Raw genomic sequence first — 21,591 nt, forward strand, 5'->3', positions numbered from 1 at the left:
AATGTTGGAGCTATCAAAGGGGGTGACACATGAGGACCAAAAACATTGTTTTCAACCTTTGCAAATTTGTATGCAGCAGTGCGTAGACAGGAGACGGCATCATATGCAAGATGATAGCAGGTAAGTTATATAAGTGCACTGCAGTTGAGCCGGCTTATGACGAAATTTAAAGTCACACAGATTTCGTTCGTCATATCCGAATTTCGTAGTAAATGGACTTGCCTACCTCAGCCGGTAAAGAAGCAGAGTTCGACAGTTGTGGCATTTATTTCTTTAAAAAGCCATTTGTGTATGCTTCTTGAAAGCAGAAAATATTGAGCTATTTTCTAATCCCTCCAGGACCACTATGTGCTTGTGACTGAGATACCAGCTGCTTTACGAATGGGATAATAGTGGTAGGGTAAAGGAAAGGTAGGGTAGGGGAAAGGATACGGTATCTGGGAGATGCGCTCTGGTGTCCGCATTGGTGGTAGGCACACGTTCAGCTGCAATGGCAAGTTGCTGAGGCTCTCTGTTTGTTATAGTGGAGTGGTGTGGCCACATTTGTTCTTTTGTCTGGGCCCTAGTACACATTTTGGTGGCAGCTCTCCCTCCCTTTTTATTTTTTTGAGGAAAGCAAAGGTGCATTTGTCTCGCTTCTTGGGCATCTTTAACGTGCGCTGACATTGCACAGCACATGGACGCCTTTGCATTCAGCCTCTGCTGAAATACTGGTGGGTTCGAACCACGTGTTGATGATTGATTCTGAAAGGAAAGGGTGAGGCTAATTCATTTTACAAATGCAATATAGTCATTTTGAGATCTTGCAATGTCTTGCCACATGCTCAGATGAACAAAAAATTCGATGTCATGAAAGAACAGCGCACATAAAAGCAGCACACAAATAAGGCAGGGTGAAAACAGCACTATATAAAACAGAACAGCAACAAAACAGCAGGACGATAGAACAGCAGAGTATGCGGTAGCGTTGCTCAATGTGTGCGTACGGCAGAAGTACTAACCGCTGTCCTCGCTTGCTTGGACCTTGACGGTGAAGTTTTATCTGTACAATGCAAGCAGAACCTGGGCAATGCCATGTTACTGAAAATTAACCAAACCTAGCCAAACTTAACCCTTTCGCTGTCGGGCATTTCTGGCCGCGACGCACCCCCAGTGTCAGCTTGGTTTCAGGGAACTAGCATATCTGGGAACGAGCATAGCGATTTATTTTTGATTATGATTGCTATACAAATAACATAGTCAACGGAATATGCACATTTCAGTGTTTGTAGAGGTTGTTAATTAACATCATCATCATTATCAGTCTGGTTATAAATTAGATAAATGGGGATAATATAAGAAAAAAACTGCTCGTTACTTCTCTAGAGACCGAATCCGAGCTCAACACTCATGTTTATAATCAAGAGCCATCGCTTCAGTCTGCAGTCGAAAGTCCCGCATGGTCAGCTATCCGAAGGTAACCGCGCGCACGGAAGGCGTACTTTCGGTAGTCCACACAACGGAGATAAATGGCACGTTGTGAAATCAAGATGATAGAGATGGACAGAGCCTAAAACAGCCTCCTTTTCTGCTGCTAGCCGCAAGCAAGAGCGCACCTAGAAAGAGCGAAAGCAGCCATCTAGTCATGTGTCGAGAGGCAACGGCGCGAGCCCTTGAACGTGATGCGTTGTAGCTGACACGCCAACAGAATAAAAATAAAAACCTGCAAACCTGCGGAATATGGCAGAACAACCCTTCAACCCGTAACTGCACGCATGCGCCATGAAATGCAGGCGCCGCAAGATCGCTTACCGTGATAGAGTAGTGCGCGCGGAGCGACCGTGCCCCTGGCAAAGAAGGTGGCAGGGGTGGGCTTGGTCGCTCCATACTCTTCAGTATATACGTATCAACACAACGCCGGGCGAAAATACAAACTTGTAGATAGATTTGACAGATGGCGTAGCCTGTCCAAGCGCGCCAGCTTCGTGCTCAGGCACGAAGTTTTGAATGCACGATAGAGAACGTACCGGCACATCGCTGACACTGTGGGGGCGAAGTGCGAAAATGTACCGGTACGTTCATGACAGCAAAAGGGTTAATATCCCTGCTACACGGTCATTTCGAATGCTAAACTGCACTGCTATATGACGTGTTTCGAAAGCATTTGATTGAAATGCCAATGAGTCGAATTAGCTAGGCGACATTAGAGGTTTTGGAATACCTTCAAAACGCGAAGAGAGCAAGCGCCGACCAATAGCAGGTCGCCAATGCTTTGCTCCACCCGCAGCTGGGCCACGCGGCTATGGTTTGGTTCTGTGGTGGTTGATTTCGATATCTGCTGCTCGCTTTCTTCTGCTGGTTATTTATCGAATAGTTCGTGTACTTGCTAAATGAGTGCTTGAAGATAATATTACATAGCTTGGCTTTTACAGCGTGAGTGCGAAATTTGCACAGGAATGCACCAATGACTACGATTGCACCCCGGTGCGTGGGGCATGGTCTTACTGATTGGTTTACGATTGAGAAAGGAGTGACACAAGGCTGCATACTGTCGCCCTGCCTATTTAGCCTATATGCTGAGTGCATCATGAGGAAGGCCGGTCTGGACGAGTCTTCAGCTGGAGAGAAAATTGCTGGAAATTGTATCAACAACTTTAGATATGCGGATGATACCACTTTAAGGCGGGGGTCCCACGGTGGCCATCTTGGAATTAGTTCAAATTTTGCCACCAGGCTACGCCACTGATTCAGGACTGAGAAAGTGCCTATCCGCCTTGCCCCCAGTTGGCCGAGGGACCCAACCTTTGCTTTGTAGAGAAGCTTTCTTTTGTTGGAGGGTGGGTTTTCAAAGCCCCTATCTTCTCCCCGCCGTGCGCAGGGGGAAGCGTTCACCTGTTCTTAGCTTCACTACAGCGGATAGCAGGACTGCGGGGTGCTAGCTTGCTTTACCACGGCTGAACTTGAGCGGCGACGCGGACCGCCGCCGCTCGATTCGGCCATGACCGAATGTGCGTAACGTAAATGAAAAGTACCACCTCGTTTTGTTGTTGTTCACTGTTCTGGATAGAGTGGAAGCTTGAGCGAGTTGATGATACGTCGTCGACATATGTTCACGATAGCTCAAGTGGATACCAAAAATGGAAAGGTGCGATATGATGGAAGATATTTATGTGGCCCTTGTATACTATACTTTGACTCACAAGAGATTTCCACCACTGCGAAAGGCAGGGGCTCCCTGGCCCATTCAAATGTGCACTGTAATAGGTAATTGTGCTCCGACGCACCCCTCGAATCGGCAAGGGCGACAGTTCAGTTCAGGCGTTCAGTCGTGTCCGACTCTTCGTGACCCTATGGACCATGTCACGCCACGCTTTCCGGTCTCTCACTATCTTCTTAACATCACATAGCTTCATCTGCAATGCCTCGAGGATGCCATCTAACCATCGCGCTCGCTGCCTACCCCTTCTCCGGCGACCCTCAACCTTTCCCAACATCAAATCTTTCTCCAGCGACTCCTCTCTTCTCATCAGATGACCAAAGTAGCTGAGCTTTAACTTTAGAATTTGACCCTCCAATGAGCAGTCAGGGTTTATGGTTGACAATATCGACTGATTTGATCTTCTGGCAGTCCAAGGAACTCTCAAGAGTCTTCGCCAGCACCACAATTCAAACGCGTCAATTCTTCGGCAGTCAGCCTTTTTCACAGTCCAACTCTCGCATCCATACATCACAACTGGAAAGACCATAGCACGAGTTATACGGATCTTGGTTGGCAGACTAATGTCTCTGCTCTTTACTAGGCGGTCAAGGCTAACCATTGCTCTCTTTCCCAGAAGCAGGCGTCTCCTAATTTCATGGCTGCAGTCTCCTTCCGAGGTAATCTTGGCGCCCAAGAACAGAAAATCTGTCACAGCTTCCACTTCTTGTCCATTGATGCTCCAGGACTTGATAGGGCAAGACGCCATGATCTTCGTCTTTTTAATGTTCAGTTTAAGCCCAAACTTCTCACTCTCTTCTTGTACGCGCATCAGAAGTCTCTTGAGTTCCGCTTCACTTTCTGCCATTAAAGTGGTATCATCCGCATATCTAAGGTTGTTGATACGTTTTCCAGCAATCTTCACTCCAGCTGAAGACTCGTCCAAACCGGCCTTCCTCATGATGCACTCTGCATATAGGTTAAATAGGCAGGGCGACAGTATGCAGCCTTGCCTCACCCCTTTCTCAATCGGAAACCAATCAGTAAGACCATGCCCAGTTCTGACTGTGGCCTCTTGCCCTTCATACAGGTTCCTGAGGAGACAGATGAGGTGAATTGGAACTCCCATCTCTTGGAGAGCTTGCCACAATCTGCTGTGATCTACGCAGTCAAACGCTTTCGCATAATCTATAAAGCAGAAGTAAATGGGTTTCTGGAACTCTCTTGCTTTTTCCATGATCCAGCGAAGGTTGGCAATTTGGTCTCTAGTTCCTCTGCCCTTGCGAAACCCAGCTTGCACGACCGGAAGCTCCCGATCCACATACTGCTGCAGCCTACCTTGCAGGATTTTTAACATCACCTTGCTAGCATGCGAAATAAGCGCGATCGTGCGGTAGTTGGAACAATCTTTGGCACTGCCTTTCTTTGGAATGGGGATGTAAACTGACCTCCTCCAATCCTGTGGCCACTGCAGGGTTGTCCAAATCTTCTGACATAATGTATGCAGTGTGTTAACAGCGTCGTGGTTGAGGTTTTGAAGCAACTCAGCTGGAATACCATCAATTCCGCTAGCTTTGTTCTTAGCAAGGCTGGCTAAGGCCCATTCAACTTCACTCTTCAGGATGCCCGGCTCGAGATCAGTAATCACAACCGTCTTATGTTGGGTTTGCACATCCGGGTCCTTCTTGTACAGTTCTTCTGTGTATTCCTGCCACCTCTTCTTTATCTCTGAGGCTTCAGTGAGGTCCTTGCCTCGTTTGTCCTTTATCACGCCCAGCTTAGCACAGAAGCTTCCTTTGATATCTTTGATTGTCTTATACAAAGCTCTTGTGTTCCTTAATTGGCTGTTGTCTTCAACTGCTTGGCACTGTATGTTCAGGAAGGCATTCTTATCTCTCCTTGCTATTTTCTGAAAATTCGCATTGAGAACCTTGTATCTTTCTCTTTCCCCCATACCTTTTGCCATCCTCCTTTCCTCAGCTATTTGCAAAGCCTCTTCAGATAACCAGTTTGCTTTTTTGCATTTCTTTTGCTTTGGAACTACCTTAGTAGCAACTTCTTGTATTATATCACGAACATCAGTCCACATCTCTTCGGGCTCTTTGTCTTCTAGATCTAATTCTTGAAATCGATTCCTCACTTCCACAGCATATTCTAATGGAATCTGATCCAGATCATACCTGAAAGGCCTTCTAGTTTTCTGCGTTTTCCTCAATCGAAGCTTAATTTTGGCAACAAGAAGCTGATGATCGGTGCCACAATCGGCCCCAGGCCTTGTTTTTACTGCTTGTATAGCGCTTCTCCATCTCTGCCGGCAAATAATATAATCGATCTGATTCCTGTACAGACCGTCCGGTGAAATCCATGTGTACAGGCGCCTCTTGTGCTGTTGAAAATGAGTATTCGCTATGGTCAGGTTGTTTTCTTGACAGAACTCTACTAGCCTCTGCCCAGCTTCATTTGGCTCACCAAGACCGAACTTGCCTGTAATTCTGGATATTTCTTCACTCCCGACCTTAGCATTCCAGTCTCCTATGAGAAAAACGACGTCTGATGATGGGGTGCAGTCTAAAAGGCATTGTAGGTCCGCATAAAATCTCTCAACGTCAGCTTCTTCAGCAGCAGTGGTCGGTGCATAGACTTGGATAACTGTTATGTTAAAAGGGTGACCTTGGATCCGAAGTGAAATCATTCGGTCGTTTTTGGGGTTGTACCCTAGCACTGCTTTGCCCATTCTCCTGTTTACTATGAGAGCGACCCCATTCCTTCTCTTGGATTCGTGCCCACAATAAAAGACATAATGGTCGCCGGAGTTAAATTCTCCCATTCCGGTCCACTTGAGCTCGCTGATACCCAAGATATCAATGTTCAATCTGTCCATTTCTCGCTTGACGATATCCAGTTTACCTTGCGTCATAGATCTTACATTCCATGTTGCTATGTGATATATCTCCTTGCAACATCGGACTTTCCGGTCGCTTCCCGACACATCCACAACTGAGCGTCCTTTTGGCTTTAGCCCAGCCGCTTCATTCGTCCTGGAGCTACAAGGAATCGCCCTTTGTTCATCCCCAGTAACATGTGGGACGCCTTCCAACCTGGGGGGCTCATCTTCCGGCGCCATATCGATAATGGTATTGTGACTGGTCATAGGGTTTTCTTGGCAGGAAATACTGGAGTGGGTTGCCATTACCTTCTCCAGTGAATCACATTTTGTCAGAACTCTCTGCCGTGACCTGTCTATCTTGGGTGGCCCTACACAGCAGAGCTCACGACTTCATCGAGTTTCGCAAGCCCCTCCGCCACGACAAGGCAGTGATCCATGAAGGGCGACAGTGGGAGCACAATTGCCTATTATAGGTGGTGTGGATAGTGGTTATTCAAACAAAAGGAAGGAAAAGAGTGCTGCCGGCCGCTTCAACTGCTATCTAAAATCTGAAGCGCCCAAGCTGCAGCCGGCGGGAAAGCAAAATGATGGGGAGAGGAAAGCGAGAGGAAGTGCAGAGGGGAGCTATAGCAAGAAAGTACAGGGGGAGCTTTGTACATTAGTTACAAAGTACAAAAAAAAAAAGGGAAACGCGTTTGCCTCGCTCGCGCGTAAGTGTCCAAGTGCTCTTGGTCCATGTCGCCCCGGCCTTTCGCAGTACTAAAAACATTTTGTGAGACGCAGTATACATCTTTGGTGGTTTCGTCATGAACTCTGGCTGAAATCGACACCTGTATTGTCTTTCCTTTGATACCCATCTTTTGAGCTGTTATCACTTTTGAAGTTATAGCATTCATAGTAGGATATTCTTGCGAGCTCTCTGGCGCAGAACTACTTCTATCAAACATTATTGCAAGTAATAAAATTGCAATAAAGTCGGTTTCAATCAACAGTAATCATTTTCTTTTTTCTTTTTTTTTTTTAGTTCGGGCTTTTCTAACCATAGAAACTGACGTTGGTAACCTAATGAGCTGAGGAAAGGGCGATGGCCAATTTCATTTTACCTTAGAGAGGAGAGTCGGCATTGCGAAATAGGTGTGAAATACCTACCAAAAGGGCAAGCACCACGCAGCTGCCGCAATGCATTCAGGCTAAATTTTGGGGGAAATGAATTGGAGAGGGGAGGGTAGCAGGCAGTTATGAGGCAACATCGCCAGTAGAAGCGGGTTAGTTTCGCAAGCGCGTTAGACCGCTCCTTCTCGACCCTTCCCCTTTGAATCTCCTCTGTACTCTTCATTGGTTAGAGGTACGTCTTTGCTGCATTGCGAATCCAGTGTACTTTCTATATATTTATTTACTTATTTATTTATTCACTACCAGCCTCACCTGCTTTCATAACAAGCATAGAACGGCAATCACTCGCGCTAACCACAGTAAAATGCATAACTGGCTGCCACTGAGGCATTCTTTGGAGTCAAAGGATTCGTTTCTGTCGTTGTATGTGCAACGAAAGAATAATGCAAGACGTCCCTTCGGTTACTTACTGCCCCTAGAATTTGTCCGGACATGTACTTCCTCGCGCTGCCCTGATATGGCCATTTGGCGTGCTGAACAACTTTTTTTTTGTTTTAGAGCCCAGCTCTTTAGCGCCCATTCCTGCGTTTCGCGTCGCCGTCTGCGTTGTCTCTCGTAACCAGCTCCGCAGCCAGGGCAGCACACGCTCCTGTCACCATTCGCCGCTGCGTGTCCCCCCCACCTTTTTCCTTTGTGGCGGCGACGGTGTTTTCCGGTGTACGTGGATCACGGTGCATACATCCTAAGCCGAAACGCAGAGCCACGTTGACTTGACTCGCTAGCGGCGTCAGCGGCATCAGTCAGTCGCTGCTATCTCTTCGCTGCGCAACGCTCCTACAGGTCCGTACGCTGCCTTACGCGAACTCCTGATCCACAAAGCATCCTTCATGACAGTCAAGAACTGTTAGTGGAGTGTTTCTTGAAGAAATACATGTGAAAAATAAAATAAAAAAGTTGTCTGTAACTGTACATACATGTCTTGCTCGAAATCTTTGCCTCAATCTATCGAAAAGCTGGAACAGCCAATGAGATATGCTCAAATTTCGCATTAGGAAGTAACGTAATCGTCGGTAATTTTTCTGTTGTAATAAAAGTAGAAAAAAAAAAAAACGCGCGCGCTGATATATGTGGGTGTGCGTACTTTCCTTTTCATAACGCGCTGACCGCTTTCTTTTTTCCCTGGTGGGGGTGGGGGGGGGGTGGAGGCATTTCCATTGAAACACACGAGGCTATATAGTGTTGACGGTAAGCTAACCACCCCTCCCCCTCCCTCATTTTTGTTTTTATTTAGAATAGCAGCTTGGGCGTGTTGCTTATGCATCTTGAGGTGACAGGGCGGAACGTGGACGGGAGCACAAGGTCAGAAGACGACACAACGAATAGATTGATGTTTTAGATTGAGCTCCTTGTGCTATATACAGCAACATGAGCAGGTGGGCTGAAGGCGAATGCACCAGCGCTGGTAGTAAGCGTACATTGGTAATGGTACTCCAGCTACAATAACTACCGCGAGCTCTAGTTTCAAGTCAGTCTGCGCTCTTGTTGCGACATTTTTAGCTATAAGGTGCGTTGAGAAAGCGGACTGCCATACTAGCAGCACTCGAGAGCGTGAGCGCAACATGATATTTCTGAAATATATGCAAAATATATGTAATGCCTCCCTGAGGGGTAATGTAAATAAAATAAATAAATAAACATATTCTGAGCAATAAGACGACCAGAAAAGTGCGACATCACGAGCAGTTATCTAAATATGCGCCGCTTTGCAACTAGCACATGTGTTTCTTGACAATGATTTCATAATTTGAAATTTGCCAGCCCCGGAATTCTTTTGACATGTCTGGGGATCGTACAATAAGATGCCCTTTTTGGTTCGTCTGCGGTTCCAATGAAGAAGGGGGGGGGGGGGGGGGGATCGCCCCATTTAGACAAGTACTGGCGAACCTACACTGTTTGCAAACATTGTCCCCACGATTGTGTGAAGGGTTTGTTTCATCATTGATGAAAAAAAGAAAAACAGCCCGAGGAAACAGTACGGAAAATCGAAGAACTGACAAACATGGCTGTCAATCCTCACATTCCTTCTGTAGGTAAACCCTCGTAACTGCCATAAATAAAGCGGGTGCTCCAAAGCACTTTCCATGCGGCGCGACGTCAACGCCGCCGTCACAGCAGGCATCGCAAAAGGGGAATGCACCTGCATGTTCGTGGTGCTGGCTCGTTCACCCTCTTGCGCGGACTGAGAAAATTTGAAAACCGTGAAGAAAACTATTCTGTGAAGAAAAGAAGCAGGGGAGCTAAGTGGACTTCAGGACGAGAAGAACGGAGTAGGGGACAGCCGCGCGGTCCCAACCCCTCGCTAGTTTCCGACGCGTGTAGCACGCGCCAGATATCTGGCAGGGACAGATCACAACATCAGAGCTCGCGATGCACGCAGGCGTTGCGCGCATGCGCAGACCGGCTTTGGCTGACGCGTGTGACGACGTTAGCGCGGCAGTGCATGACGCATGTGTGTTTGGAGTTGGGGCTTATGTATTCCAGTAGTTCCCTCCACCCCACGCCACTTCTACCCCCAACATTACGCAATTTTGGATGTACTTTGGGGAAGTGGTATGCCTTTATACTTTCTTCAATCGCCACACTGAGAGAAAAAACTTGACGAATGCTAAGCAGCACAGGCATCGGAATGTGTTCATTTTCATGTTAGACAAAACATTTTCCCAGTGCATGCCCAGATTATTGTGGTCAATTTTGGTCAACCTAGTCTGAATTTACTAGCTTTTGTAGGCTTACAAAAAGCGGCTATGAGCTTTAGGCACACTGTCTCTCTGCAATGCTGTTTCTTGGGCTAGTTGGTGGAGTTTGCTCATTTTGACAAAGCGCAAAAAAGAGGCAGGGATGGTCGAGAGACATGGGACAAAGCGCTTTGCCTGTCCCTCGTGCCTGTATATTTTTAGCCCTTGCCCAAAATGACCAGTCCCTGTCCTTCTCTCTTCCTCTATCATGAGATCAATCACGGTGGCAATTCGTTGACCTCACCCCAATGTTTTGTTGTTTCACTATGCCATGCAGCGTTTCAGCAGGATTAGAGTTGAACAATGGCAGAGCTGGTTCAGGGCCACTTGTTGCACCTAACCCTTATCCTCCTGCTTTTTTTGTCCACACAAGAACTCCTTAGAATGACTTTCCAATCAGTCGGCTGAAGTATGCTCGTGAACATTCAAGATGCAAGTTGATAGACCCTTGAAGCAATTTCTCTAAACCAAGAAAATGGCAGATGCTCCGAATATTTATGCAGTTTCTTCTGCGGCGATGCTGTTTCAAGTCATTTTGTTTTTTGAACATTATGGTTCCATTCTCTCCCATTTATTTCCGATTTTATCATTGCAAAGGAGTGGAAATTTGCCTTCCTATCACTAAAAAAAAAAAAAAAAATGTAGTCTGCAAGGCGTGGTCGCCATTTGTTATCTGTGCACAGCAAAAATGGGTGATGTTCGCTACACGTGGGAACGAAGCTATAGCGATAACTCGACGCGGTCAACTGTGGGTTTCACCGCAAGGTCTCGACATATAGCAGTCTACATTGAATTGACGTGGTATTGTTTTAAAAAATCATTTCGAAACGGATTGAACAGGTTCAGCCCAGTTCGTGAATGTGCCTTCGTGCAAGACTCAGGCTCCTATCTTCTGAGGGAAGCAACAACTGCTGCCTTGGCAGAACTTGCCGCGTGTCTTCTGCGTGTTTGCTTGGAATTTCTTTTGCACTGCTAGCTGTGCTACTACGCTTATATTTCTGAATCTTTTTGAGTAAGACCACGTGGCTCCTTGATGCTAAGCAGTAAGGATTACAAGTAGCGTTATCCTTTTTTCTTATTTTCTTTTACTGCTTTGCATGTTTGTTATCGGAAATGCTTTCAGTAAAAAAAGAAAAATGCCGCTGGTGACCTCGACGTCAAAACTGCGCGCCGAATCAGACTGTCATGTGATTTCCGCTCCACACATCGTCGCATATTTCATTTTGGTGGTGTCAATCGACATTCAGCCATTCGGAGGCAGAAATTCTGAGCCTCCTCTACTTACTTTACTTAAACCAACTAACATGTTCGAAGGTGTGAAGAAAACGATGTCCTATGTCAAAACCAAACGCGAGGTTTATTTACCTTTTTTTTTCGGTACAAAACCGGAATGAGGTGCAAGAAACACCCAAAAAGCTTGGAATTTCACCGCGATGACTAATCGGGGATGACCACGTGCGCTCGTAAAGGGAGGCTGTCATTGCGCTAATAAATACGTTTGATTTTTTTCATTGCGGCAGTCTAAAAACAGTGGCGATGTGCGTGTGCTGCGATGGATATCAGTACTCTGTTCTGCACGACCGCCCGATACAGACACGCGCTTCATTCCGTCAACCCACCACATGCACTAAATGTCCGCGAAAGCGTTTACGGTGCATTGCATAATAATAATAATAATAATAATAATAATAATAATAATAATAATAATAACAATAATAATATTAATATTATTATTATTATTATTAATAATAAAACAGACCCCTGGCCTTGAAACATGAATCCATGGCTTCGAGGCTTACTATTTTGAACATAGCGTAGACGCACAGAGAAGTAGAGTGTGCCGGCTGCGCACACGCATTAGCCCTACTTGGCCCCACTAATGCCACTGCGTGTGCGCCGAAGGAATCCGGTAATTCGATTTACATGTAGGCAAGCACTTTTCTCTTGTCACAGTGAAATGCGCCCAGCTGCACTCTCGGCGTCACTTTGTTTATGTTACGCTGTCTGCAGTCGAAACTTCTCTCTTTCCACGCAGCGTAGTGCGGTCAACTGTCCCACCTTTGCAAAGATGTCCATACACGCTTCGTAAGTGACCAAATACAATTAGACAGACGTACAACGGCTGTTACGTTTCATTATCGTTTCATTACGGTGATTATCGGTGATGTCTGGTTTTTGATTATCTATGAGCACATATTTGTAATGTTTATAAGCATGAAAAGCACTGAACCAAAACAGTGTACATTCTCATTTCAGCTAACGCTCGACATTCGGTTCAGCAGCGTCGAATTCCTTCGTTTTTTTTTTTTCATCTGTACTCCGTTTGCGACGTCGTCCTTTTGCAGTCGTATTTCTTGTAGCGGCTGCGAAGCTACATTCAAAACGGTGCTTTCCGAGAGGACAGCTGCACCTAAGCACACGTGTGCCACTGAAAGCTCTAGGCAACAGAGCACGCACCAACGAAGATGTGAAGGAGACAACCACTCGATACCGCTGGCCGAAACTACTGTCCTATTCCTTTTTCGACCAATATTTGAGTCGCATGACGCACATAACATCGAAACGGTGGATCATACGCGTGGTACGCCAGCTGGTGTATCGTGATGTCACGTGCGAGCATTTTGCCAGCACACCATGCAGCATAACGTGGCGATATCCGTAGCACTCGCTGTCAAACACATAATGCCTAGATTTTGCAAGAAATACCACTGGACCAACTGCGCGCACGGATGAAGAACCTCGTCCAAGCAACCTGCAATCTGTCAAGGCATGTCTTAATTTTGATAAATTTGCACTTTTGTCGCCAGCCGAAAAGCAAGCCCGAGACATGTAAATTTACCGGAAGATTCTGCGCATTCTGTTTGGTTTTGCTAGCCGTGTCACTTGCTATCCGAGCCTGAAGCGCCTAGCGAAATACGAATGCGTGAGGGAAAAAGTACAGGGCCAGAAGTACATTCAGAAAAGCACAAAATAGCGCAAAGCCCCTCAGTGATTGCAGGGGTGCAAAGGGTGATGCGGTGACCATGTGCAGGTTCTTCGTGCGAGCGAATAGCCCCCGCATAAACCACAGTGTGTGCGCGCAAAACATGTGCACGCACGCAGTGTGCGTGTCATGTCTTGTCACCTAAAAAAAACTTTCACACCGCGGTCCTTCCCTAATGAACTGTTTGTGTTTCCACTTTGTGTAGATGCGTCTCCTTGTGCTAAGACCCAGTGGTGTCTCGCACCACGTTCTCGATGAGTGGTGCCTCCAGGTATTCATTCATTCCTTTCACTCCACTGACACTCTCTGCTTTCCTCTAGATCATGAATTGTAGCCTCTGCATCAGGTGAGAGTTGTCGAAATTCTTCCTCTATGGAATGTTTGAAACTGGATTTGCTGCAGAAAGAAGTTGTTTCGACAGGCAATGAATTTTTGAAAAGTGTGACACTCACCTCACAAACAGCAATGCAAATGCAACAAGCAAAACACTTCACAGCACAAAAGTAGTATAGGTGGGTTGCAGAAACCTAGAAGTCAGCAGAGCAAAACCCCTTCACCATGGCAGCCAAACCTGTTTTGAGGGCAAAAGTTGGGTGTAGCGCAGAATACTTCTATGTCCAGCCTGATGTCATGCCCAAACGTGTTGAGCAGAATTCCTTCACTATTGAGAGCCTGGAGGAGGTAGGGGCAGGGGAGGTGTTATGAATGGCACTCACAAACGGAGGGGTTCTTAATCCCATAATTGCGACAAGAAGAAGAGGGGTGCAGGAAATGGACTTGGCCATTATTGCCACAATAGATGTCTCCTGCACTGCACCTGATTTCTGCCCCCAAAACAGGTTTGGCCGCCATGGTGAAGGGGTTTTTGCACTGCAGAGAAGCTGACTTCTAGGTTTCTTGACTAGCTTCAATACTTTGAAGGAGTGTAGTCACGCGCGCCTCTCCTGGCAATTGAATGAACTCACACTTTTGCTGCTTTTACCTAGATGGCGCTAGCAGTAAAAAACCTTTAATGACCGAATACAGGTGCAAATACGAATTATCACCATGGTTCGTGCTTCTTATTTCAACTTTATTTTACAGTAATACAATATTAAAAAAAAGCCAACTCAAACAAGGCTCACGTTGTTGAGTATGACGGCCTTCTCGATTGAATGTCGTGTAGGAAAAATTGATTATATTTGAAGGCTCAGTATAATCGTGCTAATTGTATAATGTGCAATTTGCACTCATTTTCACAAATAACTACTATTCTAGTTTCGCCATGCATGATTCCTAGGCTGTAGAATGAGCGGTTTTTCTGGTCAAGCTATGCGATGTGAGGCAGTATTAAGGAAATCTTCAAAATGGAAAGGTAATTAAAAACGAACTAGCGAATAAATTTCGATGAAACTTCGTACACTCAACTACTATAATGTGCGCCCGAGGTGGTAAACATTTTACTGCTGTGCACGTTGATAAAACGCAGATATTCGTGCCTAAAATAGCCAAACTTTACCATGTTTAAAAGGCTGCCGATCAAATACTGATTAAATTAAAACTAATTACGCGTCATTTTCCCTAATATAAATACCCATTCTATGTGTAGGCCAAAGGAAACTGTTCTAAGTGCAGTAGTTTCTTCAGCAAATTAATCCGAAGTAGGGTATATCAACGACGCTAGCGAATTTGTCATCTGCAATACCACCTCTCATGCAGTTGATAACGTTGGCTCACTAAAGCAGCGCACATCATTTGACAGAGCGTATATTAAGCTTTCGAATGATGCCTACATTGTGATGTTCGAAAAAGAACAACGCGCAGAATGCTCACGCAAACATTGCCTCAAATGGCACATTCGCGCTGCTGGAGTGGGACCCCCGCCTTAATGGCAGAAAGTGAAGTGGAACTCAGGAGACTCTTGACGCATGTACAAGAAAAGAGTGAGAAGTTTGGGCTTAAACTGAACTTTAAAAAGACAAAGATCGTGGCGTCTTGCCCTATCAAGTCCTGGAGCATCAATGGACAAGAAGTGGAAGCTGTGACAGATTTTCTCTTCTTGGGCTCTAAGGTTACCCCGGAAGGAGACTGCAGCCATGAAATTAGGAGACGCCTGCTTCTGGGAAAGAGAGCAATGGTTAGCCTTGACCGCCTAGTAAAGAGCAGAGACAGTCTGTCAACCAAGATCCGTATAACTCGTGCTACGGTCTTTCCAGTTGTGATGTATGGATGCGAGAGTTGAACTGTGAAGAAGGCTGACCGCCGAAGAATTGACGCGTTTGAATTGTGGTGCTGGCTTGAACTGCCATAAGATCATATCAGTCGATATTGTCGACCATAAACCCTGACTGCTCATTGGAGGGTCAAATTCTAAAGTTAAAGCTCAGCTACTTTGGTCATCTGATGAGAAGAGAGGAGTCGCTGGAGAAAGATTTGATGTTGGGAAAGGTTGAGGGTCGCCGGAGAAGGGGTAGGCAGCGAACGTGATGGTTAGATGACATCCTCGCGGCGCTGCAGATGAGTTATGTGATGTTAGGAAGATAGTGAGAGACCGGAAAGCATGGCGTGATATGGTCCATAGGGTCACGAAGAGTCTGACACGACTGAACTAAACTGACGCTTGTCTACATCGATGTGCACAGAAAACCAGTGCTCGTTTACCTGAAATGAAGTGCAGGTTGTGCTGCGCTGTTATAAAGTAATATCTTCTCTTTTGAACCATTCATACTATTCCTTCATTACAGAGCTCGACAACTGTAGGAAGCGCTGATGCGATCGCCTACCTTGAAAACACTTTACAGTTGGGTTGTTGAAGTCGCTTACGACCAGCGCTTTCGTTTATTCTCCCTGCTTTCTTCAATGTGACCGTGAAATACTTGATATAGGTTGCTTGAGCCGGAAGTTGCATTCACTGCAACGGCCTAATTTGTCATCTGGTAGTGGCGTTTACGACTTTGCTGGCCGCCTGCTTGGCAGTCAGGGTCTCATTGACGCTTCCCATTCATTTTATGTGCGTCCTGCCATGTAAGCAATAGTCGATTTCAGAGTACTATTGTCAAAACTACACTCGATGACCATTTGCATTCACTAAACTAGTAGATTGCTCTGGAGAATCGCTGAAAGCACGAGCCGTGTGTACTCATCTACCTAAAGTATTCGTGAAGCCGCCGCAATCTATCCAGACATGAAAGGCTGCCGTATGCTCCATTGTCGATAGCCCGAAAACCATGTTGAAGTGCAATAATATACGGCTGTTGGACATGCTAGTGTGGCTGTCTGTCTAGAGGGACTGTGGGAACCACTTTCATTGCACCGTTGTACTTTGTACAAACTGAAAAGAAGCAAACGGGAAGGAGTGGAACTCGATGCAGCAATGCCATTGCAATATCGCGAGTGAATGCTGAAGCTTTCGAATGTGTTTGGGAACTGTCGTGTAGCACCGCAGGAGCCGATTGAGCACGAATGTCATTCGACGATACTTTTGTAGCACAGGTATAACACACCACGGCTACCAGCTATCATGTTAACATGGTTTTCATGGTTAACATGCTTTCAGTAAGCAGTGAAAAGAGCAGTTTTTTGAACAGACTTCAACTCGCCCAGGTTTCTGCTCTGTTGAAACAGTAAATCATTAACCTGCTCCTTTAATTTATCAATGTAAACAGTAATCTCTTGCTTCAAATGCCGCTGCCATGTGGGTTATCCTTTACCTCTTTAGTTGTGACTATGATGATTTACTTCTACCACTGTGCTGTGTTCTTTCATTGTCTTGGTGTTTTTTTGTGTGTGTGTGTGTGCTGCTATGACACTGCTGCCTTGTGTGTTTATGTTCTGATGCACGCAGGTTTTTTGAGTGCTGTTCTTTCATATCCCGCACTTTGGAAAATCTTATTTTCTTAGCCATTGATGGCTTGGATGGTGAAAGTGTGATGCAAGCTGAATAGCGAGAAAATACATGTATGTTTATTTAGAAAAGGTGGTAGTTAGGCCTAAATGGAGAAAGAGGATTTAAAGGGGTAAGCTGATTGGTACATATTATTTGCAAGCTCTTTCAAGCTTTCAGTATTCTCACTCGAGTAATTTGACGTAGGCATTGGCAGCGAAGCAATGATTTCAGCGAGCAATAAATGTTGCGATATTACGAAACAGTCGCGACCTTTCGCAGTAGCCTGCTTTCTGCACAGATAGAAGAATTCATTTGGTTTGTTCAAAGTGTGGTAGGCTTACCATTCACTGCACCTTCACCTTGAGAGATAGTTTGTTTATGAGCATGCTTTTACAGTGTTTAATGCTGCTTTACCATTGCGTTGCTCGCGTTGCTTTTTCTGCAGTGACGGGCTACTGTCACGCAACTCTATTGTGACGTTTAAATTTCTAGGGACCTCGGGCCTCGTGCACGGCAGCCCAGCAGCTGGAGAGGGGCCATGCTGAGCGGGTGCAGAGGCAGCTACTGATCGAACGGGCCCTGCATGACTATGAGGCGGAAGTGGCCTCAGAGAATACTCTCAAAGCACTGGAGAATAGGCTGAGGGCCGTGGAACAGCAGCAGAGTCAAGGAGAACGAGGCAGCCGGAGAAAAAGTTCAGAATCTGCAGCCGAGAGCGATCATAGTGTGCCCAGAAGCGAGTATGCTGTGCTCGAGACAAAATACTTGGCTTTGCAGCAGAACATTGAGGAGCTCCAGACTCTTAACTCTGAGCTGGAGAGAAGGCTCAAGTCTGAAAAATCGCACAATGGTGAGTCTTTGGGCAGTCATATTGATGGTTTCTAAATGGTATGAACGCAGTGGAATGTTCACTTTGGGTTCTCAGTGACTGCACTTTCTTGGCTCGGCCATCACCTCTGCTTAGTCCTGGCATGAAGCCTTTGCGCCCCGGGGGTTGTATTGAATTTAACTGGTACTTGCTTGAGGGATGAAGGGGAATAAATTAGCTGGTGATTTCACTTTGGCTAGCCCTGGAGGGAAGCGAAAGCTTCATGTACATGGCTACGCTCATTGCCAAGCTTGAATTAAACACAGTGTGCGTTCTCCAAACGCTAAAGCCTGTTCTTCGTCGGTTTCTTTGGCACTCCGCCTTTTCAGGGCCTCATTCCGATGTGCCTTCTTCACATTCCGACGCACTACTGTAGCAGGGTGTTCATCCTTCTCCATCTTGCGTAGTAGTGTTGTAACCTAGGCAGTAGCCTGGGGACTCCTATTTATTCATGTATCGCCCCTCTAGTGCCCTCTACTTCTATGTCACACTGACATCACCTCATGTGACTTAGACAGTGGTCACGGGCTACTTTGTGGCCTACATGACTGTGCCCCAAAGTCACATGGTGACCATCGGACTTAAAGGGACACTAAGGACACCCAAATATGCTATCAAAATCTAATAAACAGCATTTGGTGACACTGTCGCCGCATATCTGGGAGCAGAAAATCGAATTATGGCTGAGATATTGCAATAAGTTGAGGTTTTTTTTGTTCCTGCCCGTCGAATTCAAACTGTTTTCTCCTACTACGTAGTAGGGTAGGATGACGCACACTTGACGCAAGAGGAGATTTCATGATTGCTGGCGAGCGGGGCCCGGAGAATACTTTGCAGGTGCGTGCCGAGTCATGATCTTCATTAAGGGCATTTGCTGCTCTGAGCAACGTTACTAGAACAAACTCAGTTTCACAGCTCCGCCCGGAGAGGTGTCCCCGGTGGTGGTCGCGTGAACTAGCGGCGCTGCAGTTGACTCTTGCTCCTTGTCGGGCGCGTTGTCTGCTACACGCGGCGCGGAAGCATGGAGCAACCGGCATACACGTAGCTGTTACGTGCTGCCGTTGCACTCTACACGGCTGCAGTGCAGTTATGACTAAATTATGACAGTTTTGGCTTCGAAGGCATGCATTACCTAAGAGAATGCGTTTGTGTGATGCGAAGTTTATTTCCGTAAAAGAAGTGTGACAGTGTTGTCGACTTGGTCGCGAGAACCAGCGTTCTAGTAATGTTGTCTGCTCTTTAGTTTCATTTCTCTTTATTGCGCGATATCCTGACGCGCAAGTCATTTCGTATTAAGGGGGGACATGGGTCTTGAGCAAAATTTTCTTAATATTTGTCCTGTCAGTATGAAATTTGCAGGGTTTATGTAAATTCTTGTGCTGGTTTCAAATATGTTGTTAGTTTTCTTCTACGTAAATTTGCTGAGTAGTTACAGCAACTTTGCTGTTCCAGACTTGCGGGAAGCTTGTAAAGATATCTACTGAAGGGAAATTGCTAAAATGCACATGGATCTGTTCCTGAATGTCTAAGGAACACAATAAAACAAGTTTTGTGCTCCTGCCTTACTACAAGCCAAAGTTATGGAAGTTTTAAGTTTCAGCTTCACAAGTGCAACCACCCCCTTTCTACATCTTCTTGTGTTTAAAAATTTTTCATGCAGTTGAGACCTTGTATAATAGCTTTATTGTGTTCCTTTAACACTCGCGAGCCAGTAAAAAAAAAATAATTACAATCTAACGAGTAGGAGAGCCACAATGCCACCCGCAAAATAGAAGGGTAGGCAAAATTTTCATTTTGAGAAAAATGGAAAAAACGAATTGCAATGTCAAACACTAATTTAATCAAACAAAAAGTGTAGAAATGCAGGCCACTGTGGCCTAGAAGGCTCCTGGACAGTAATCTGCATTGGGTTTGCCCTTCTGCTTTCGTTTTGCTGCAGTCTGAAAAGCTGCAGAGGAAGCACGCTTCCTCTCTGCTCTCAGACATTCACTGGTGCAATGCACACGTTTACAATTTAAAATGGCTATAAACCTCCAGGAATGTAGTCTCTTTGCTTTCCAACGTCCAAGTGTCGCCTCTTTCATTTTGATTTGCAGTTGCAGCACATTCAGTTGTCACTTTTTCGTTTTTTTTTTTTTTTTTTTCGTACGTCGTTTTGCTACGTCCTCGCATCAAGACCGCGGTGAGGAACGTTTATTGCGGAAAAGAAATGTAATTTGGAGCTGTTTGGTGCTTCCCAGTGCTCTGCATTGCACTGGAAGCAAGTGAATTCCCTAAGGACTATGAACGAGGTCCGATCGGCGCAAACGCGCGGCGAGCTCTACGAAGACGACGTGTCCCGCAGTTTACGCATTGGAGAATAAGTTTGACGGCGATTCCTTATCCCCGTTCACTTTTTTAAATGCCAATATCGCCGCCGTATGTTTTACGCTTCGCCAATCTCGGCAAACTGTTTAGATCTGACGATCGTGAACTCCGCATCGCCAAGCGGACTGTCCGCCGCGCTGCCGTCATCGTTACGAACACAATCCGTCTACCGCTTCGTTGCTGGAGTTGGCGTGAGTTCGAGCTTTTCCTGTTTTGAGCTTATCTTTCTGCTCATCTGCGGCCTGCGTTATCACTGTCGCGGCGGGTGCGACCGCTGGCAGTAGCAGTCCCCCGTGCTGGGGAACACGCTAGGCCTACTTCAGGCTCGTACACACGATCGTTCGGCACACGATTTCCGTCGGCCTGAGCGCGCACAGCCGGGGCAGGGCATCACTTGAGATGATTATCCAACTATTTTTTTCACTTTTTTCACAAATTCTTGCCATGAACGCACCTCGCGGTTCGGAACCAAGCGCGGCCGGCGTCACGCCTCCGCCGTCTCCCCGCGGCTCGGGCGCGCCGAGCAGACGCCGCCAGCCAGCTCCACCAATGCGGGGACGCCTTATCGTCACGTGCACCCCGAAAGCCAATGGGATTGCAAATGCCACGTTTTCTTTTTTGCTATTTTTTATGCGACCAATGGGCGAATGTAAACAGCAGAGGCGGCAATTTGAAGACGAAAGGCGGCTCTTTCGAATGAGACCAAGATGGCTACGGTGCCGCGCACAAAATGGGAGCTACGCCTCGCGGAAAATGGTTGTTTCGGGGGTCGTTTTCGGCCCAAATTTGGGCGACATCGATTATATAAATTGGCACTGCGACTAAAATACCGACCCTAGAGATGAAAAACTTAGCAGATAGGTAGATAAAGAGCTACTGATTTCGCAAATCACATTTTCTAAAAAATGATTTTTTCGCGATTTTTTGGTCCGCAAGACCCGTGTCCCCCCTTAAATTATGACGTAGCCGTTCTTTGTGCAGCGTTCAGCATGCTGTCATAGCATTTTTCGCTCCTTATTTAGCATCGACCTTCTTTTCCAGTTTCAGTCCAATTTGTGACAAGGATTCAAGCCGCCGACATGTGTGCCTCCAATTCTATGCCGTTCACTGTAAACTAGGGTGTGCGCCGAGAAGACATTGCGTCTTCCCTTAAAAATCAAAATCATTTAGGCATATGCTTTGCCAACTACGTGCCAGCCTCTAGATGCCTAAAATTGGCGGAATGAATGTTAAGGGTGCTATCGCGTCCTCTCTTAAGACGAAGCTTTCTGCAATATTTTTTTAATGTCAGGCTTCTTCATGTTGGCGTGCGTGCAAATTTGCACCGGGGGTAACGAAGCGTATTGAAGCGATTACTTGGAAGTTCATCATTTGTACGTGTCACTGCAGTGATAGCCTTCCTCGAGATAAAAGGTGGGCACAAGCTCTGCACATAAGCGATAACTTGCTTCGAAGTGAACGATTTCTGATCTGCATTTAGAAAATGAGTTGTATTCAAGTACTCTCATAATAGTTCCTGTAGCAAGGCTGTTTATTTT

General features: G+C 46.1%; 1 protein-coding gene across 2 annotated transcripts in view; it reads left to right on the top strand.

The window, feature by feature from the left end:
* Window positions 1–21,591, top strand: part of LOC146182929 (uncharacterized) — a 94,779-nt gene that overhangs the window by 12,745 nt on the left and 60,443 nt on the right. For both annotated transcript variants that reach the window (XM_084608980.1, XM_084608981.1), the window contains one exon: window positions 17,311–17,668. In XM_084608980.1, coding sequence (XP_084465106.1) covers window positions 17,311–17,668 — 358 coding nt within the window. The remainder of the gene's footprint in view (window positions 1–17,310; window positions 17,669–21,591) is intronic.

Source organism: Amblyomma maculatum, chromosome 7 (assembly GCF_055883805.1).
Source record: "Amblyomma maculatum isolate TAMU_Amacu chromosome 7, ASM5588380v1, whole genome shotgun sequence".
Lineage (NCBI taxonomy): Eukaryota > Metazoa > Arthropoda > Arachnida > Ixodida > Ixodidae > Amblyomma > Amblyomma maculatum.